The sequence below is a fragment of the Nestor notabilis genome, unplaced genomic scaffold (genome assembly GCF_000696875.1).
Source record: "Nestor notabilis isolate BGI_N333 unplaced genomic scaffold, ASM69687v1 scaffold11600, whole genome shotgun sequence".
Classification (NCBI taxonomy): Eukaryota; Metazoa; Chordata; class Aves; order Psittaciformes; family Psittacidae; genus Nestor; species Nestor notabilis.
Genome location: NW_009912506.1, coordinates 3,465 through 18,476, shown reverse-complemented (window position 1 = coordinate 18,476; position 15,012 = coordinate 3,465). Strand labels below are relative to the sequence as shown.

Below are 15,012 nucleotides of genomic sequence, written 5' to 3'. Positions count from 1 at the left end.
AGGCAGATTCCTGTAGAACTATATAGAAGCTGTCCTCCTAAAACTTTCCAAGCTTCCGAACACTTTTAGCACGTGGTCTTTCTTAACAAGATGTGGTTCCTGTAGACATGATAGCCTGTGTACTTATGTTTCTTTCTCAACCTTTGTTAACAGATCCTGTTGAAACTTGTGACCAACCCCTATCCGTATACAGATAAAGCAGCAGACCTTGTTCAGGAAGCCAGTATGCTCCAAGTTAATATGCTCAAACAAGATTCTGATAATGTCAGCATCCCCATCTCTCACATTGATGGTATGTGTCCATTCCCTTAACAGCAGAGAATTCCAAGATTTTGTGCTAAATTTTCTAGCAAACTGAAGACTGATAACTGTAGAAATACTGCTTAAGTAAGGACCTAAAGGATTGATCTCTCTGGTTGTATTTAGTATTGGAAGTAAAAGTCTGAATTGCAGAGTTATTGTTTCACCCCCAAAAGTAATTGCTGATGCAGTTACACCATTTGAACAGTATTTCAAATCTCTCTTCAGGCCCTTGCAGCAGCATTTCCTGACTAAAATGAAAGCAATTAAAATTCCTTTCTCTAGGGCTGCTCATATCCATTCATCCAGGAGCGAAGGGCTGGGGTGCCCAGAGAACTTTTTTACTCCCAGGCACCCATCTAGATTTTTGCTGCTTCTGCTTTCTGGAGTCGCAGCATTACTGCAGACAGATTCAAAATTATGCAGATGTAGACACTTGGACAACTTACCATGCACTAACTTACCATAGCTCTTCTGCTGTAACAGTCCATGTGATTTTACGGTACATAAATATAAGATAATCTGCTTCTGCTTTCTGGAGTTGCAGCATTACTGCAGACAGATTCAAAATTATGCAGATGTAGACACTTGGACAACTTACCATGCACTAACTTACCATAGCTCTTCTGCTGTAACAGTCCATGTGTAGGATTTTACGGTACATAAATGTAAGATAATTGAGGCAGTTTAAGTACCAGATGGATTAGTTCCCTTGAGTTGACTGTATTGCAGAGGTATAATGCCAGCCACAGAACACATTGCATCTTCTTCATATGTTGAAGATGTCTGACTCTTTCCTGACCAAGATTTGGTTCCCTGGCCATGTAGAGCTGAGAAGCTCTTTAAGGACTGCTCAGGATGTTCTTTTAATAGGGAAGCGGCTGCTTCCTTCATACTTTCCCGTACACATTTCCTGTCACTGTTATGCTCTGATAGTCCTTACCTAATACCATCATAATAGCAGCAGGTGATGCACCTTTTTCTTTCCTTTACTTCTGTCAGCTGGACAGCAGTGTTGAAAGGCAAAAAGTAAAGTTAAGCACACAGTAAGAGGCAGTGATTTTTACATTTGCATTTACCATTGCATTGCTAGACAGATGTGTCTCTTATCCTTTTTTCTGCTTTGGGAATTCAGAAGCTGCCTTGTATTCCTTTAGTGTTGGATTCTACCTCTGTTGTCTTGTAGTTAGTCTGAATCCTCTGCTTACATTTTTTTTTTTTTTAATTTGCTTAATAGATGTCCTGGATATGGTGGATGTCCTAATTGAGGGCAGTGATGACTTAGATGAAGAAATTGGGTTCACTTTAAATGAAGACATGATTATCCAAACATTTCCATTCAGTGCTGTTGTTCCTGCTGCATTGGAAGCCAGGAATATGTTGTTGCTTCAGACTGAAAATGGAACAGGTACAGACTTTTTTTTGTTTCTGTGTATTGTCAATTATAGTGGAGTTGAAGTGGGATCATTTTTACCCAGTGAGCTCCTCAAGAGATTTTATCTTCATTGCAAGCAGAAGGAGGAGCAGATTGATGGTGCTCCCTGCTCAAGAAAAGCATTAAAGCTTATGTGGTGCTTCTATCCTTTTTTCCCTGACCCTAAATAAGCTCACTCTTGGTTTTTTGAGTAGGGAAAATCAGTGGAAATGCAGGCATTCTAAAAATTGTCATTTGACTCTAAGGAGCCCCTGCTGTGGGAAAACAAACTTGCCCAGGTTAGGAAAAGAGCCTACCTTTCCCCTGTGAGATGCAGGGAAGTGGAGGATGCAAATGACCTCCAGCTCTGAGCGTAGTATAGCGGGAACTGAGGAGCAATGCAGACACTGTCCCTGCATTGACAATCTTGCCTGGAAACAGCTGTACTTTAAGAACAGAGTATTTTAAGAACAGAGTGTGCAGATCGCAAGAGGAAAGTGGTTTCAATGGCTATAGGCAACTCTTCCACTGAGACCAGTCAGTAGGGAGAGAGGACTGGATTGTTGAATAAAATGATGCTTTTTTCTACAGAGAATTTCTTCAGAGATGTAGCTCCAGGGGTGAATGTTTCAGAGTTCTACCACCTCCTTGACACAATGATTAGTGGAATGAGGAGTCACAGGGGCAGCGATTGGCCTCAGCAGGATTTGCCAACGCCACAGAACCTCACGAAGTCCTCTGTATATTTGGCTGTTGTGTAGCACATGGGGTGGAACTGAAAGTCCCAGTTCTGGAAGAAAATCCTCCATATTTAACCAGTGTGTGTTAAACCTGGCTGTTTCCCTCTTCCCCCCCCACCTCCACCCCAGTACAAATCAGTTCTCTTAGGTGGTGCTTGGCTGGGGTCCTTACCCATCAAAATACAGACAAGTTTAGCACAACACAGTGAAGATGGAGTTAGTTTTTTTGCTTGTCTGGAAGGAAACAGGCCAACCTGAGCAATTATCTTGAAGTGGTTATTATTTACTTCAACAAGGAGTACTGTATGGGGGATTTTTCCAGATACCTCAGAGGGTCAGAAACACTTGTCTAGTTTATCACAAACACCTTTTAATCCTATTCAGTACTTTTCTAAATGGTGCTGTTTGGCCCTAGTGCCCGTGCTCATGCAGATTACTTCTGTTGACAGAAGTTTAATTTTTTATTTTGCTTTTCTAGGAGCACATATCGTAGAGTATCTTGTTGCTGTTTTCACTGACCTCCTGCACTCTCAGAGAGAACCCCTTGCCCTCTGCTTGATGTTCCAGCTCTACGATAAAGATCTGCAGTCCCTGAAAGTTTCTAAGTATCCTCAGCTCTACCAATTTAACCAGTACTATAAACTCTGGATACCCCAGCAATCTCAGGAACCTGTGGTATGGAATACCTGAAGTCATTTGAATGCTTGGGCCAGTATTGCTATAAAACATCACAGTGGATAAAGGTTACATTTCCATCAGAAAGTGCATTTACATTGCTTCTTGATCACACTGGGGCACAAATTTGCTCAATGGCTTTTCTCTAACAATGCAAAAGGTCTTTGTTGTGGTTGGGAAGTGAAGCCAGGGCTTAAGGGATGTACGCAGTCACCCAGACTACAGCTCCTCATCAGGCACAGTGTAGCATCATGTGTCTTGTGGCCCGAGGAGCCAGTTTATGGTGGCTGAAGTTCACCCAGGTGTGGGTTGGGAATACATGAACCAGCAGCGCTAGGTGCTGATACGTATTAATGTTAACCAAGCAGTGACCATGTGCAGATTCCCCATGGGACACTTCTGAATAGCTCTGTGATAGCAGGACTGTACACATGTGCTCCTGAAACTTCAGTCCCAGTTTCAGAACAGAACTCATTTCAAAACAAAGGGAGCTGAAGAAACTTCTGATTCATTTTCATTTTTATTCTTCTCTTTTTTTTTTTTTTCTCCATTTCGAACAGTTTAAAAAACCCAAAGAGGCATGCAAAGAACCTGCTGTGGCCCTGGATTCTGTATTTACAACTTTGCTAAGGAAAGCCTATGAGAGAGGAAGCAGTACCTTACTGGAGGACGATATCCAGGCAAAACTGAGAGACTTGGCTTCCCAGCTCCCGCCTGAACAGCTTTTGTTAGCAGTAAAGCATGTGTTGCTATACCTGAAATCCGCAGTGGAGAACTTTGGCAGCGTAAGAGCAATATTGTGATGATATTGGGGTTTACTTGTTTTGATGCAGAAAGTACAAATTACTTGGCTGTTAAAACTTAAGAATCCAGTTCTTCAGCTTTTTTGTGTACTCAGCCCTCACTGAGCCTGTAGAGCACCAGACAAACTTGTATCTAATTTGTAAACAAATATCTGTCCTTCTAATTGTTGAGGAATTTTGTATTTGCTTTGCATGGGTTACCTTACTGATCTGTGCATAGTGCAAATATACTCCAGATTTAATGCAGCTCCTGGGCCTCCATAAGAAGCCTTTCCAGAGGGTGAAACTCATAGTTTGTGTTACAGCATAAGTCTAAGTATAGATGAAAATCTGTAAATATTTATTTGACAACCTGACACTTTTCTTAGAATCAGATTTCTACAGGGAGAAGTGATTCCTTACTCCAGAAAAGGCTGTAACCTAGGAAGTTCTAAGTTGATTTCTGTTCAGTTTGAATAATTATCCTTCTGTTCCCATCCTTCTCTTTTCTCAACTTCTGAGGTGTCTGTATTTTCACAGCTTAGTAAAACTTTTGGTCCTCGCCTTATTGTCCTCTATGTGGACCTGCTGAACAGCTTGTTGTGCCGGGGAAATCAGATAGAGTTGAGTAATCAGCAGAAGCGAGAAGAGCATCAGGCTGAATCAGATCTCTTCATGGATGAGGAATCTCTGATTACAGAGGAGTCTTCAAATGACAAGGTACCAAACCCCTTGATGCACAGGCCAGAAGCTCACCTGTCAGTAAACTTTGATTTGATTTATTCTTTAGGGAAGTAGTCCTAAGTTTTGCTGAACCATTAATTAAAGCAAATGATCTTAAACACGAGCAATTTTGAGTACAGATTAAGTTGCTATATTTTCACCAATCACCGAAACATGGAACTGGCTAAACATGACAGAGAACAGGAGATGTAGCAGGGATCAGGTTTTGTGAGTGGGGATTTCTGGGATTTCTAGCATTTCAGTTAGGTTTAAAGTGTGTCTGTCACACACTTGCTATATAATGTCTTGAATTGGACTTTACTGCTTTGTAGAAGCATTACTACAGCTTTTGCCAGGTCCTTGGAAGGGCAGTGAGTGAACAGAATATCATACACTGTGTATTTCACAGAGTTGTGTTGAATGGAAACAGCTTGATGCAGAGAGATGCTGTTAAGGTCTAGGAGGAGGACTTCAGAACTTTGAGCATGTGGTCCAGCAGTTGCAATACTGCTGTGCCTGGAGATTGGACCAAGCTGCATCATCCATAGACTCACCATCTCCTGACAGAGATGACTCACCTTTGCAGAAGAATTCTATTCCCCAAGCCTTGTGTAAGGCCTGGTTATGAAAATCATGTACCTGGAGGAGTGAATTTTTGCCCGCATTTCATGTGTTCTGCGGATTTGTGGAGATTAGAATAGAATTGTATTGACAAACTCCAGAACATACAGTTTTCTACTGGGAATGTGCTCAGACATGTAGAGAATGTTCAGTGGAGGCGTGTCTCCCACATCATAAATGTTGGAAGAATGGTATTTCTGTGCTTGTAATTTGTTAATATTTTTATCCTCCGACCAGTTAATAGACAATTTCATGTTCAGGAACTGTAATTAACAAGCTCTGGAATATAGGCAGATGAATGATTTTATTTATTTATTTTTTTTCCCTGAACTATAATTATCCATTCAGTGATACTGTTGCAACCATTTGTTACAGACACTAGAAGATACACTGGTGTTGATTTTCAGACATCCTACACTGGAGAGTTGGTTCCTGGCTTTAGAACAACGTTCTCTTCCTCCATCCGGTTTAAACCCAGTCGCTGTGAAGCTCCTGTCAGCTCACCTCAATTCCAGTGTGCTTCAGCTGTTGAAAACGGGTGCCTCGATCCTGCAGAGCATGGATCACAAACATTTGTTATCCAAGTATTTTGAAGCTATCACAAAAAGTGTCCTGAAAGAACTACAGGCAGCACGGAAAGACAGAAGCCAGGTCTCTGCCAAGAAGTCTCACCAGCTGGAGGCTCTGGAGGAGTTGCATATATACATGGCTGCAGCTCAGCTGAAGGAGATCACTTTAACCATGCTGCGACTTCCTGAGATGAGCTTGACTACTCAGAAGTCTGAAAAATCCCCTAGAAAAGGGAAACAGTTGAGCTTCTATGGAGAGATTTTGGTGCAGCTCCTCACAGAGAGCTACCAAAGGCAGCCCCAACAAGGAGAACTACTGTTGTCCACAGAGCACATTAAAGCTTTGGGAATATTGATGTCAGTATCAGCCAGCAAAGATTTGGAGAAAGTTTTTCTTCAGGTGCTCCGTAGCGAGCCAGTCCTTGCACATGCAGTCAGTGTAGAGGTGCATGTTCACTGCCTTAACCAGAGGTCAGAAACTTCCCTTGCCATTGTGGGCATGCTGATAAAACACTGTAGGACTCACCTGCTGCAGTTCGAGATGTGGTGTCTGAGCAGTGCCACTGGAAAGTACCTCAAGAAAAACATGGAGAGCTTTCTTCCACTCATTAATGTGTATTTGCAATGCAGAGACCAGTATGATTTCACTCGACCTTCCTCAGGTAAACCCACAACTGATCCCTGTGATTTGGGAGACCAAATTCCCAGTGTAGGCTCTACTGGCCTTGAAGTCTTGGATCCTCTGCACAATAAGTAGAGGTGATAAAATTTATGTGTCTGACTTATAATGATTCTCTTATAGATACCTCTGCAGCATAAAAGGTAAAGGAGTGTAGTGAAGGTTGGCTGTTAGACTGAAGCAAACTACTCTTACAGTTGCTTTGTCCAATTTTCTCTTTTGAAGCTGTTATTTAATACTTTGTGCATGTGAAAATCTGTCTTCATGCTCATCTTGGTTTGGTATGGGAGGTAGAAACTTTTTTCTCGGGCGTAGATAGAACACTGTCTGGTGAGTGGAATGCCATAGCCATATGGTTTTGTAGAATGTAAGCTTTCACTTTCACAAGTGTAAGAATCCAAAACTTTCTTCTAAAATAAATCCCCAAATATAGCTTCCTACAGTAATGCCTTCCCAAGCTGGCAGTTCAAAACTTTCCAAATCAACAGCAGCATTAAATTGACAAGACTGTTACATTTTCTAGCAGAAAAATGATGAGTTAGGATTCAACTTGACAGAACAGAATCACTTTGATTTTGTTTCTCTTATTGCACAGAAATGTACATAGCAACAGAAACAAGCTGACTGTAGCTGTTGGTGGGGAAGGCTAGCTCTATCTAGAAGTTAAAGTAGGGAAAATACCATGCCAGGACACAGGAATGTAGAAGATGGTTAAAGAACTAAGCCTTTGTCTAGCACCTAATGCACACCAGTGGTTTCATGCTTGAACACTAGAAGGGCAGAGTGCTGTCTGGCTGACTTGATTTATAAGGTCTCTGTTAGCTGTCTGTTGACATGAGAGAAAATTTCCTTTGAGGCCATGGTCAGAGAATTGGTAAAGTTTCATCCTTCCTGACATGCAAGGACATGGCTTCTTATCAGGAAGGTCTGCTCTGCTTGCCCATGTCAGCTGTGTAGCAAGCAGTTGTCTAGTACATAGTCTGAATACTTCCTAGTAATGCTATGGACTAATACAGAGTGCACTTTGCTGTAGCAGATTAAGAGCTACTGCAGTATCATTTCCTAGGAACTAAGTAATCTGGGCCTTGATTGGAAACATGATTTAGGATTTTTGTACTTTTAAGCCTGTTGTTGCTTAACGCACTTAGATGGTGGAACTTGTGCCCCTGTTCTCTCCCAACAGTTGTCTCGGCTGTTACACCTGTCTTGAGGAAAGCTCTGTGGAAGGAGCTGTGTGCTGTACTTCAAGACAGAGAAGCATCGCATGAGACTACTATGAAACTGCAAGTTCTTTCAAAGTTGTTGCCATCTTCAGGAAGCAAAGGGCTGAGAAACCTTATTGACCAGCTTCCTGCTGCTCTAGAGAAAGCAGAAAATAACAAGAGGTAGGCAAATCCAACTGTCCTGTTTCAGGACTCAGTTTGTTCCATAAAGTGTTGTGATAGGTATGCATGAAGGCAAATACTGTGCACTGTAATAGCATTCTCTCCTCGGAGAATCTGTCACTTTATGCTTTGGCAGCAACTCCAATACATTTTTAACGATACATATATTTAACATACATATATGTTATTTATTTTACATATATTTAACGTAACATGTATTTAACAATACATATATTGTTAAAAATATACAAAAAGCATGTCACAATCTTAAAAAATAAATATCTTTTTGCAGTTGGACAGTGGCAGATGCCGTATCTAGAGTGCTTGAAAACTCTGAAGAGCTGCATTCCTGGAGGAGACAACTGTTATCAGCCTGCATGAAGGGGTTAATTGTCATGTACAACAGCAGTAAAGATGAAAGCCAGCAAGAGATTGAGAGGCCCATGCTGCTGAGGCTAGAAGAATTATTGGTGAGGCTTCTTTCTATCTGCATTGGCAGAATGTGACTGCATACATGTAGTGTTGTGCTCTTGTATCTTGAATAAATACAGATTGAACTTTGTTTTCTATTTTAGAAATTATGGCTTCTATTGGCTTTTAATAGCTGTTGCAGAGTTAGCTTAGCTCTGCTAATCCTTGATAAGAAGCAGTTTTCAGTTGTTATTGATGGCTTTCTACTAACAGTCTCCTTTGAAATTCAAAGTTTGGGGTATTCAGGAGTTAAAAATCAAACGTTGCCAATGGATGTTTTTATTTAACCAAACAAAAAAACCCCAAAGTGATAGAGGCATTTCTGACAAGATCCACCTGCCATGCCCTCTGAAGTCTGTGACAGAAATCCAGTTGATCATAGATAGAAATCCAGACTTCGATCATGAAGAGCACTACTTGATCGTTCTGCCTGTACTGCTGGGTTTTTTGTAGTTCAGTAAGGTAAGCAGATATGTGTAAGACATAAAAATGAAGGTCCCTGCAGGAAGCAAATGCCTTTGACCTCTTGCTGGCTTCCGGTGAGACCCCCTTTCAGGACATGACTGATTGTGCAGGACAAGTCTTGCAGGACTTGAGGGCCACCTTTTAGTGTAGGACAAGTCTTGCAGGACTTGAGGGCCACCTTTTAGTGTTCACCCTAATGGTGTTCACAGGTCTGATGAGGTTAGGACCTACCGTTTACTGGGCCTGTTGGCATGTGCAGCTGTCAGCCTTAAAAAATTATTATTGAATATTACGGTTTATAGCATTTCAGGGATGATCAGTTTTTGTAAAGAACATGTACATGCAGCCACCCTTGTCTGCCACATGCAAAGGCTGGTTAGCTTAAACATGTTGTAGGAACACAAAAACCTGAGTCTCATGCTGTGACTTGCTGACTTTTTATTCCGTTCACACTTCATGAGTGTAAAGAGTTTCAAGGTTTTGGTACCTACAGACCAGCTTGCTTTTTAATTGCATACAATCCATATGCTCCCTTGCTCCCAGGACTGACAAAACAAGGCTTGCAGTTTCATTTCAATCGGTGTAAGATTGTATTATCTAAGAGCTTTCTTTCCTGTTATCCTTTGATTATTCCACCTGAGTGTTTGGCTTGCATGTTGTTAGTGTGTCTGTTGAACACAAATTGCTGATATTAACGATCAGTAGAAGCTCTGTGTACTAAATGTAAAGAATCTGTTTTTACTTCCTACACGCACAGCACTTAGTTGAAGAAGTAGACCCAGATGACTGGTACAGCCTTGTGAAGGCAGGACTCAAGTAAGTAATTTTGAGATGCACCAGAGGTGCTGTAGGAGGTTCTGTTCACTTGGCCTTGTCCTGTGTTATGCTGGAAACACCCTATCTCCCTTAAACTCAGTCAGATTTGAAGATGCTCTTTGTTTCATAGGATGCAGTTTGTGTTGCATCCACTGGCTTCATTGGAGCCTGAACCTGCACAACTGCAGGCAGATTTGGATTTTGTGCTCCAGTGAGCTTTACCAGCATAGCTAACTGGATAGCTGGACTGTCTTCTTTTCAACTGGCATAAAAAAGCTTTATGCTTATATGAAGAAGAAACTTATTTTCTTTCTAGTTAATATACTTACTAAATACAATTCATACGAAAACAGAATCAGATCTTTCACCTTTAAATGTAAACAATTTAAATAAAAGGAATAAAAAATACTATCAGATAATCTTATCTTCTGTGGAGGTAGAAGTATTAATATGAAGGGTTGCTGTCTGAAGTAAAGTTCTAATCCTTATTAAGATCAGTGCAGCTACAAGTGTGACTCTGTGTATCAACACAGTCCTTTATACAGTGTATCAACAACTCCTTTATTTTTTTATGATTGGATACCAGTATAGCTTAAAAAGAATTAAAATAGCTTAGGGAGATGTGGTGCATGTGTTTACGTTGTTATAAATCTGCTTTTATTTTACTAAGTTGGCTTTCTTTGCAAAGTTCTCATTTCTTAAACAGATTTTTTTTCAAGCGGGTTTCTGACTTTTCTGTGATCCTTGCTTCTAAAGGTACCGCTACAGAGATGAAGCATTTTTGAAAGTCCTGAACACTGCTATTCAGTTATTATACAAGAAAGAATCCTCACTTAGTCAGAGCTTAGTCAGGCTCTCCAAACTTCACATGATGGTCACGCAGCACTCTCTATTTTTGTCAACCATACTGAGGTCAAGAGAAGAAGATGGCACGAACTTCCAGACAAGAGGTAGTTTTTATCTTCTTTTTCCCTTTAACTATATTTAGTAATCTTGTCTTTCTCACATTATATTCTATCCATCCAGTATCTATCCACCTACGTATACTTGCAGAGCTATTAAACAATTCCAGAATATTAGCATTTGGTTTTAAGTTCTGCCTCTGCTTGGATCCAAATGTTGCATTCATTTTATCACTGCTGGTTTTAAATGCGTATGTTTCTGAAACTATTGGAAAGATGGGTTTAGGGTTGGTTTGGTGGGTCGGTTTTGGTTTTTTATAACTGTTGAAATCTTGAATTGATTCTTTTGTTTCCTGTGAGGCTGTTAGTCTACGATCACTGAAGTGCATATGAGTTCTATTAGAAACATGTGTGACATTTAAACCTATTTTAAAATAGGTAGATGCAGAAGATTTTAAGTTGATTTTGCAAGTTGTATCAAAACTGTTTATTTAATTGATAAGTACTTTATATTGCAAATTGTCATGAGGAATATCCTTCCATTAATAATATATATTGAGTGCCAATTCATGGGTAAGATTGGCTTTGTTTCTTTGTCTCTGCCAACTGAAATATAACCTGACCTTGAACCAGTCATTTAATCTACACACACCTCAGCTTCTTCCCACTATAGAGGGTGTTGAGATTCAGTGATTGAAGGAGCCATACAAGAAAAGGGGAGGACGATAACAAATTTTGTGTATATTAGTGAGCAGCATGTAAAAAACTTTATATCACCTGAGAAGAGCAAAAAGCTCTTGCGAAGTCACAAGTTTAGTGACATTTAAAATAAGTAATAGATTTTGCTGTTCACTGTATGTGTTCTACCTTTTAAAGGTATTACTGTAGAGCAGCAAGATGGATTTTTTGAGGCTACTAACCTCAGTAATTCAGAAGCCTGGTGTCAGGAGTGCATTCATTCAGGCTCTTGTCTTTATGATCTTCTTTGTTTTGACATACATTTTATATTCCTGTAGGTACTAGGGGGAAAGCCTGTGCCTTTTTCAGATACTGGGAGTAAAGAAATCTGGATTCAGGTCTTGAATCTGCCACAGATGCCCTATTTGTCTTTGAGTAACCTGATCACTTACTTGATCTGTCTCTCATCTATATAGAGAAAGTATATGTGTGGGGGGTATTTATATATGCACTGTCCAACTGAGAGAGCAAAAAAGTTAAATCTGTGTGTTTATTTCAGAGGCCTTGGTGGATATACTGCTGACAGTTGTGAAACTCAGCCCTTCTGTCTGTGAGAGCAGTCACCTTGCAGTGTTGCTGGGTTCCTACGGGGCTACTCTGAGCACTATAGGTAAGTGTGTCAGCTTGGGAAAGGTACTTCTTACTAGATGTGATTTTCGTCTTCATAGAAGACTGACTTCGGATTTCATCTTGGTTTTCAGATCAGAAGGTACTTCTACTGCTTCAGTTATATGAGAAGAATAAACAAAGTCTCATAAATTCCAGGTAAGCTGACCACCTTCCTTTGTTCGACTAACCACATGCAAATAAGCAGTCTCATAACTGGCACTTTTCCAACGTCTTATTTTTAACTGATAAACAGTGATCAAGGTCAAACCTAGAGATGAATGCTGCTCTTGGAAACATTTTTCCTATGTATTTCCTATCTTTAACATAGTTTTTGTGTGTTGCCCAAACTTTTGGGTGTCTGTGGGTTGGGTGAGGTACTGTTTCATTTCAGTAGTCCCTCACTCTCCACTATAGGGATTTCTTCACAGATGAAGGCCAAAGCTCAAGTTGCTAGTTTAGGACTCCTTCCCATTGCCTGTTCCCTTGATACAGGATTCACCACTCAGCACAGCCCTTGGCCTTTTCAGTGATCTTGCCCCTGTATGCATGGTATTCAGCTTTGCTGGAGAGTAGAGGAATAAGCCAGTGGAGGAGGGTTGTATAATCTCTTGCATTAACACATGCATTGTTAGCTTTGGGGTACTAAGATGGTATCATAGAATCGCTTAAGTTAGAAAAGACCTTTAAGATCATTAAGTCCAACCACAAACTAAACACTGCCAAGTCCACCACTAAACCATATCCTAAGCACGACGTCTACGTGTCTTTTAAATGCCTCCAGGGATGGTGATCAGTGCCTTCCTTGTCTTTCACCAGTTTGGACTGTAGCTGTCCTTATAATGCAACCTTGCAATACGTCTACATGCTTCATAAGAGAAAACTATGTATTTTATAAAATAATCAGTTTACTGTGCCCAAGCAGTCCACAGTAAAGTCTGTTGCTAAACAGTTCTTACATACAGTGATGGTTTTGGCCTGCCTTGCTCAAATGCACTTTTCTAGTTTTGAGGTATGGGCATAAATATTAACAGCAGCGCAAGAGCACTGTCTCAGGCAGTTGGAGCAGGACTGGACTCAGAATTAAGAACCTTCCTTAGATTTTTCTGAGGGTATAGATATCCTTGCAGCCTGTGAAGGGTGACAGGAAATGAAGGTTCTTGTTAGCAGGGAGCTGAATTGGCTTCCATAAGCCAGGGCTCTGGCACTAACCACATCTTGCATAAATCTTCACCAAAAGTGTTTGCAAGTGGGAGGGTGTTACATAAGGGGGAGACTGATTTCAGAGGTAGTTAGGTCCCAAAACTTTTGTAGCCTTTTTAAAGGAGAAACAATTTTATACTGTGCCCTTAAGTGAATTCGTAGCCAGACACTTGGTTAGACTTGATCCCAGCACTGAAGTGTTGAGTGCATATAGAGGACATTCAAGATAAGTACTGTACAGGCAACCCAACAGAGCCCAACTTGTGTTATGAATGGGAGCCTTCAGGTGCTGGGTGATAAGAAGCCTTAACACCATGAGGCATGCTGCTGGCACTACCCACGTAATAAACGACAATATCAATAGCACTTTAAGCACAAGGGCAAAGTAAGTGGGAACAACTTGGAGAAGAGTAAGGATTTATGTTTTACTCAACTGCTGTGGTGCTGGTTTGAAATACCAATTGCTCTTGAGACAACCTTGTCTTGATCAGGTCTTGATCACTGTCTCTTCACGCAGCTGCTATCATACTTACCTGCATTCATAGCTTAAGTAAGAAAAACATTTTTAGTAAGAAGATAAGTTCTGACTTGGATTAACAGAGTAGGAAGTAGTTAACAAGACACCCTTAGACTGAATTTGAAAAGCTTTTGGATGGATGAGAAAGGTGTTACCAGGGAAACAAGTCCTAGTTTCAAATTCCTACAGGATAGTAAGCATGAGTGAAGGGAAAATTTAAATACTAATTTATATTCTCTGTAATTGCTTTTCACTCAGTACTAGCAGTCTGTTGACTAATGCCTTTAACCATGACTACTTTTAACCATATTTAAGAATCCTGCTGTGGGGTCCAGCTGCTGTGGAGCATCACAAGACTTGCAAGAGTCTAGGGAAGTCACTGTGGCAGCAGCCAAGCATGGAGGAGATTCTGTGTCTGCTAGATCGAGAAAAGATGATGAAGACAATTCTGTCGTTCCCTCAGCATCGCCGCCTTCTGTCATCACAGGTGCTTTGGTTCAATGCTGAATTATCCTTCTTTTGAACAAGAAAGAAATGTAGAAAAAGCCTTTCATTTCAGTAATTTCTTTCTACCATTCATGTAATGCATTGCAATTTGCTTACGTCAGAAGAGTAATTTAAATTCATAGGAGGGCTGGAGTTAATTATTTAGGTGCACTTTTCAGATGAATGGCAATATATGAACAACATCTTGTTGTCAGGTGCGACTGTGCAGCATTGCCGAGATTGCCATGTATGTGAGACCAGAATGTGACTTTTAAACGGTCGTTGACTGTCTGAGGATCCAGTGACAATGGGCTCTTCAGTCTTTTGTACAGTTTGCTAGCATGCTTCTGTACTCGTTTGTGCTAATCAGGGGGAGTAGCTTTGGAATGCTGATAGCGAAAGCCTGATTTAAACACAAGCACATCTTATCCTGTGTTGCATTATACTTTGCAAGGGATAGTATCTCCTGCTTCATAATGGAGTGGGGTGGTTGGGGAAGTTTGAAACCAAGCTGCACATCGGTAGTGTTCCTTACAAATACTGGTTTGGATTTGGTTTCAGGAGATAGAAGAGTCACTATATAGAGATGAAAATGTCAAGAACCTTGGTGACTTCTACGATCCCTGTTTTCTACTTCAGCTGTTTAGTGAACTGACCAGACCAGGTAAAGTGAATGTTTCTCTTTGATATTTAGTGTCATTTTACTCTGCTGAGAGAGCTGCAGGACTCCGTCTGTAGCTCTGTTAGTCTCAGTCTAAGAGCTAATACTACAAAGCTCTTTGTAAACTCAAAACTCCAAGAAATTTGTTCCTGGCTTTGGAGAGAAGAAACATCATTTAACCATCCACTACATTCTATTGTAATTTTCAGAACAAATTAAAAGGGTGATAAGGTATAATTGGCCTTAAAGTTTTAGGTTT

The 15,012-nt window shown here is 40.6% G+C and overlaps 1 protein-coding gene across 1 annotated transcript in view; it reads left to right on the top strand.

Annotated features, from left to right (window-relative positions):
- URB1 (URB1 ribosome biogenesis 1 homolog (S. cerevisiae)) overlaps positions 1-14,756 on the top strand; it is a gene marked incomplete at both ends in the record, with an annotated part of 38,160 nt that extends 23,404 nt beyond the window's left edge. The window contains 14 exons of the mRNA XM_010019779.1: positions 154-292; positions 1,538-1,708; positions 2,933-3,129; positions 3,690-3,914; positions 4,452-4,631; positions 5,631-6,486; positions 7,687-7,888; positions 8,181-8,358; positions 9,582-9,640; positions 10,397-10,590; positions 11,780-11,890; positions 11,982-12,045; positions 13,922-14,093; positions 14,654-14,756. Of these exons, the coding sequence (XP_010018081.1) occupies positions 154-292; positions 1,538-1,708; positions 2,933-3,129; positions 3,690-3,914; positions 4,452-4,631; positions 5,631-6,486; positions 7,687-7,888; positions 8,181-8,358; positions 9,582-9,640; positions 10,397-10,590; positions 11,780-11,890; positions 11,982-12,045; positions 13,922-14,093; positions 14,654-14,756 (2,851 nt within the window). The remainder of the gene's footprint in view (positions 1-153; positions 293-1,537; positions 1,709-2,932; positions 3,130-3,689; positions 3,915-4,451; positions 4,632-5,630; positions 6,487-7,686; positions 7,889-8,180; positions 8,359-9,581; positions 9,641-10,396; positions 10,591-11,779; positions 11,891-11,981; positions 12,046-13,921; positions 14,094-14,653) is intronic.
- Positions 14,757-15,012: the final 256 nt, after the last annotated feature.